This window comes from Herpailurus yagouaroundi, unplaced genomic scaffold (genome assembly GCF_014898765.1).
Source record: "Herpailurus yagouaroundi ecotype Mexico unplaced genomic scaffold, PumYag 248, whole genome shotgun sequence".
Lineage (NCBI taxonomy): Eukaryota > Metazoa > Chordata > Mammalia > Carnivora > Felidae > Herpailurus > Herpailurus yagouaroundi.
In genome coordinates this window covers 5569266-5574566 of record NW_024412465.1, presented here as the reverse complement: position 1 = coordinate 5574566, position 5301 = coordinate 5569266, and the positions used below count along the sequence as shown (strand labels likewise).

The following is a 5301-nucleotide window of genomic DNA, read 5'->3' as shown; positions in this document are numbered from 1 at the left end:
GAAACAAAACAAAATAAAATAAAATAAAATAAAATAAAATAAAATAAAATAAAATGAAATAAAATAATTAAAACAAACTAGCACTACCACGGTGGGTGCAGCTACACGAACTGTGGTCCGGCTGCTGTGTGTCTGCGCCCTCTCTGTTCCTCGGCCCTCAGCCGGGTGCACATTCCCTGCCCCCGACCTTGCTCACGTGAACTTTGCGCACAACCTTCTTGCGCGCAGCCTGGACCCCGCCTCCCGCCCGCCCGCCTGGTAGGTGCTGACGACCGACCGCAGTGCTGGGCACCGGGGCCCGTCCTGCCCCAGCGTTCACTTGTCCCAGGAGGACCCAGCTCCCAAGGGCGGGAGGGGGAGAGGGAGAGAGCGGGAGGGACCCCCGCAGCCCGGCCCCGCGGGCCCCCCCCCCCCCCCCGCCTTGGAAGCGCCCTCCCCGTGTCACCCTGCGGTGCTGGGGCCCGGCCTGTGCTGCGGGGACGGACCCGGGACGCACAGACCTGTCTGCACACCAGGCCCCCCCCCCCCCCCCCGGGGGCCCCCGGGCGCCCGGATATTGTTCCTTCCCCAAACCACCGGGGGGGTTCACCGCAGCCAAGCGTGGCCGCGGGCAGCGCGGGGGCTCCGGGACCCACAGAGCGGGCAGGGGGAAGGGGAGCCGGCGGAGGCGGGTGGGGGGGGAAGGGGGCCCGGGGGTGGGGGGTCTGGCCTGACGCTCCCGGAGGCGGGCGGCCGCGGGCACCGGCCCTGCTCGAGCGCGCTTCCCACGTGTGCCCTCCGCCCGCCGTTGTCTGCGCCCTCGTGCCGCCGCCGGAAGGAGGCGCAGGGGAATGGAGCCACGTGCGCACGCGCCAGAGGAACCTGGGACCCACAGCCCCCGCTGAAGTCTCTGCCTCTTGTTAGTGACGACCTGGTGACGTGTTCGCGTGTTCAGCTGCACAAACACGTGGGATGGAAAACCTTTCCGGGTCCAAAACCACAGACCGGTCTGCAGCCTTTGGCTGGCTGTGCGCAGCGACAGAGGTCATGGCGTCGCACGGGGTCTTAAAGGAGCTGAGCCCACCCCCTGTCCACGGTGCGTTAGATGGTGCCCCGCTCCCCGGAAGATACGCCCTAACATCTGGAATCGCAGGACGGGGGCTCGTTTGGAAACAGGGCGTTTGCAGATGTGAGCAAGTGAAGGATCTGAGGTGGGCTCATCCTGCATGAGGGGCGCCCTGAATCCGACGGCAGGTGTCCTTGTAAGAGACAGAAGAGGGACACACACGCAGAGGAGAAGGCCCGTGACGCCGGAGGCAGAGACGGGAGGGACGCGGCCACGAGCCCAGGGGCGCCTGGAGCCCCAGAAGCTGGAAGAGGCAGGAAGGAGCCTCCTCTGGAGCCTCAGGAGGGAGCACAGCCCTGCTTGGATCTCAGCGACCCTGCCCTTCCTGGATCTCAGTGGCCCTGCCCTGCCTGGATCTCAGCGGCCCTGCCCTGCCTGGATCTCAGCAGCCCTGCCTTGCCTGGATCTCAGTGCTCCTGGCCCTCCTGGATCTCAGTGGTCCTACTTGCTTGGATCTCAACAGTCCTTCCCTACCTGAGTCTCAGCGGTCCTGCCTTACCTGGATCTCAGTGGTCCTGCCCCTCAGTGGTCCTGTTCTGCCTGGATCTCAGGGGTCCTGCCCCTTCTGGATCTCAGGGGCCCTGCCCTGCCTGGATCTCAGTGGCCCTGCCCCTCCTCGATCTCAGTGGTCCTACCCCCCTGGATCTCAGCAGCCCTGCCCTGCCTGGATCTCAGTGGTCCTGCCCCTCCTGGGTCGCAGTGGTCCTGCCCTGCCTGGATCTCAGTGGTCCTGCCCTTCCTGGATCTCAGGGGCCCTGCCCTGCCTGGATCTCAGCGGCCCTGCCCTGCCTGGATCTCAGTGGCCCTGCCCTGCCTGGATCTCAGCGGCCCTGTCCCTCTTGGATCTCAGTGGCCCTGCCCTGCCTGGATCCCAGGGGTCCTCCACTGCCTGGATCCCAGGGGTCCTGCCCCGCCTGGATCTCAGTGATTCTGCCCTGCCTGGATCTGACTTCTTGTGTGCAGAGCTGGGGAAGGACAGCTTCTTTGGTTTTAGGCTGATGAGCTTGGGGTCATTTGTCCAGGCGGCCGTAGAAGGTTGAGTAGAGCTCTTGCGTCCCCGGGGAAAGGACAGTGGAGCCTCGTCAGTGCATAACATGCGTCATCAAGGCTGCTGATTATGCAGCATCCTGGTTTCGGGTCAGTTCCACAGCTGGTGGTGTGGGGGAGGGAGGTGAGAGGTGCAGGCTGGTTTAGGGCTGTGTGCACAGCAGGGATAGAAGGACTGAGCACGAGTGCCGCGAGCACCCTGAAGCCTGGTCGTCCCCTTAATAAGGCTAATGGGATTTTCTGCGGTGATCCGCCCGGGCTCCCCCTGGGCCTCCCGCAGGGCAGGGAGCGGCTGGCCGCCCCCAGCGTGCTGACTGACCCACACTCCGCACAGCTGGGACGGCCGGGGGCCCGGGTTGGACGGAGGCCCAAAATGAGCTCCCCGCAGGAACAGGGCTTCCGGCTCCTGACCGAGTACACGAATGGCTTCATGGTGTCCCAGGTAGGAATGGGGTGCGGAGAACATTCCAGCTGCCTGCTTGGCTCCCCGGGGGGGGGGCGGGAGCTGCGCGTGGGCAGCGGGGACTGAGAGCTTGATGGGATGGGAAGGGGGACTTCCTGGGGGGAGGCGGCGAGGTCGCGGAGGTACCGGCGGGTGTCTGGACACAGGCGAGGCCGGCGGGGCGCCTGGGAGCCTTCCCTGAAGGGCGGTGATGAAATAGTTGAGATAGGCTGTGATGGGGTCATAGAGGGCTCCCCGTTAAGACGCTCGGGACGCTGGGGACGCGGCTGGAACACGCGAGTGCGGGGGTCCGTGCACAGCGCAGCGCGCGTCACTCTCATCCCCGCTGGGGGCTGAGCTCGGACGATCCCGTGGGAGATCAGGAGACACAGACACCCCCCCCCCCCTTCGCGGAAATGGTGGCATTTCTGCGAAACATCCAAAGGAGCACATGCGTAGAAACGGGAAACTGGTTGCGCTTTGCCAGGCCCTGGGGCGGGGGCCGGGCAGCGACCGGTCAGAAGGACGGGCTGCCCTTCCCGGGGGTGGGGGAGAATGTTCCGGCCCCGGACAGAGGTGGGTTGCGTGGGATAGGACAGCACCGCGAACGTACCGGTCGCCCCTGAGTCGTTCCATTTAAGACGGGGAGGCCTGAGCCTTGTGCTGCGTGCATTTTCCTTCCGTAGGAGAGTAGAGGCCGGCTACACTTGGGTTTTGTGTTTTCCTGATTTGTTTTTTTGTGTTTGATTTATTTACTGATTTATTTATTTATTTATTTATTTATTATTTACTTTAATGTTTCTTCTTGAGGCAGAGACCGAGAGAGCGCGCGCGCGCAGGTGGGGGAGGGGCAGAGAGAGAGGGAGACACCGAATCCCAAGCAGCTCCGGGCTCCGAGCTGTCAGCACAGAGCCTGATGCAGGGGTTGAACTCGTGAACCGCGAGATCATGACCTGAGCCGAAGTTGGATGCTGAAATGACTGAGCCCCCCAGGCGCCCCTAAAAAAAATTTCTTTTTTTGGCCCCTAAACTTGTTTAATGTTTATTTATTTTTGAGAGAGAGAGAGAGAGAGAGAGAGAATGAGCAGGCGACAGGCAGACAGAGGGAGACACCGAATCCCAAGCAGCTCCAGGCTCCGAGCTGTCAGCACACAGCCCCCTCGCGAGGCGCGAACCCGCGAACCGTGAGATCATGAGCTGAGCCCAAGTGGGCCGCTCAACCGACTGAGCGCCCCAGGGGCCCCTCGGGTGCTGTATTTCCAAGCCCCAGCGGCCTCAAGCCTGTGCCCGGAGGACCTTGGCCGAGGGGAGGGGTCTCTGGCAGGGCGCCCACAGGCTTTGCTGGCAAACCTCTGGGGTCCGGGCGCTGAGCACGTGCGCGTGCAGGGGGGTGTGGGTGCAGAGGCAGGAAAGCCGTCCCCCCATGTGGGCGCCTGTCCTGAGACGACGCGCTTGGCCCAGGGGTTTCGCAGACACATGGCCGAGGATGCAGGGTCGGGGGGGGCGCACGACTGCGCAGGCGTGTGTGCACCCAGTGGGGTCCAAGCCAGGGGTGCCGTGTGCGTGACTTGGAGGGCCCTGCGGCGGGGGTCCTGACGCACGGGGATGTGTTCGTGGCCCTCCCGGGTCACAGACTCGCGGGGATCGTGACGCGGTCGTCGTTCCACGTGCTGCAAGCCTGACGCGCCTGCTGGGCTCGGCTGCAAGTCCCCCCAAGTTGAAGCGGAAGTCCCGTCCCCTGCACCCCGAGCGAGCTCGAGGGCCCCCCGGATTCGGTCTCCGGCCCCCAAGGGTTACGGACGAGCCTCGGAGGTAGTGAAAAGGAGCATCCTGCCGGAAAACAGCCACGATGAGGGGCTGGTTTCCTGGGGCTGGAACGTGTGACTCGTGGTCCTCGTGAAATGCGTCCCGGCCGCCAGGGGTGGCGGGCGCGTCCCAAGTCTGGGGACCGACGTCTGTCCCCCACACGACCCGGTGGAGGGACCCTGAACGCGGCCGGGATGCGATCATACGTAACACGACCTCGAGAGACCTTGACGGAGCGATACTTCCTATGACCCTGAAAGAACAACACTCAACACGACCTCGACCAAATGACGTAGTAAAACCTAAATTAACGCTAGTTCACACAGGCTCAGTACACGATCTAATACAGTCCTAATAGCAGTTAGTGCCGCATTATCAGAATATCAGTCAATACACCTTTCACCAAAGAGGAGCTAATACCGTGTGGATGGAGTAAAGCTGGACGCAGCCAGAGGGAAGCTTAATGGAAGAAGAACTAATCCAAGCCACATAGGATGCGTTCCCACAAACTTCATACAGGGAGAGTTAACACAAACACCTTAGTACAGGGAGTGTTAAGACAACCTTAGTACAGGGAGAGTTAACACAACCTGAGTATAGGGAGAGTTAACACAACACTAGTACAGGGACAGTTAAGGCAACCTTAGTACAGGGAGAGTTAACACAATCTTACTACAGGGAGAGTTAAGACAACCTTAGTACACGGAAAGTTAACACAACCTTAGTATAGGGAGAGTTAACACAATATTAGTACAGGGAGAGTTAACACAACCTTAGTATAGGGAGAGTTAACACAATATTAGTACAGGGAGAGTTAACACAACCTTAGTACAGGGACAGTTAACACAACCTTGGTACAGGGAGAGTTAACACAATATTAGTACACGGACAGTTAAGACAA

At 61.4% G+C, this 5301-nt stretch overlaps 1 protein-coding gene across 1 annotated transcript in view; it reads left to right on the top strand.

Annotated features, from left to right (window-relative positions):
* Window positions 1-1897: 1897 nt before the first annotated feature.
* ASMT (acetylserotonin O-methyltransferase) overlaps window positions 1898-5301 on the top strand; it is a 9169-nt gene continuing 5765 nt past the window's right edge. The window contains exon 1 of the mRNA XM_040460151.1: window positions 1898-2594. Coding sequence (XP_040316085.1) covers window positions 2223-2594 — 372 coding nt within the window. The 5' untranslated portion in view covers window positions 1898-2222. The remainder of the gene's footprint in view (window positions 2595-5301) is intronic.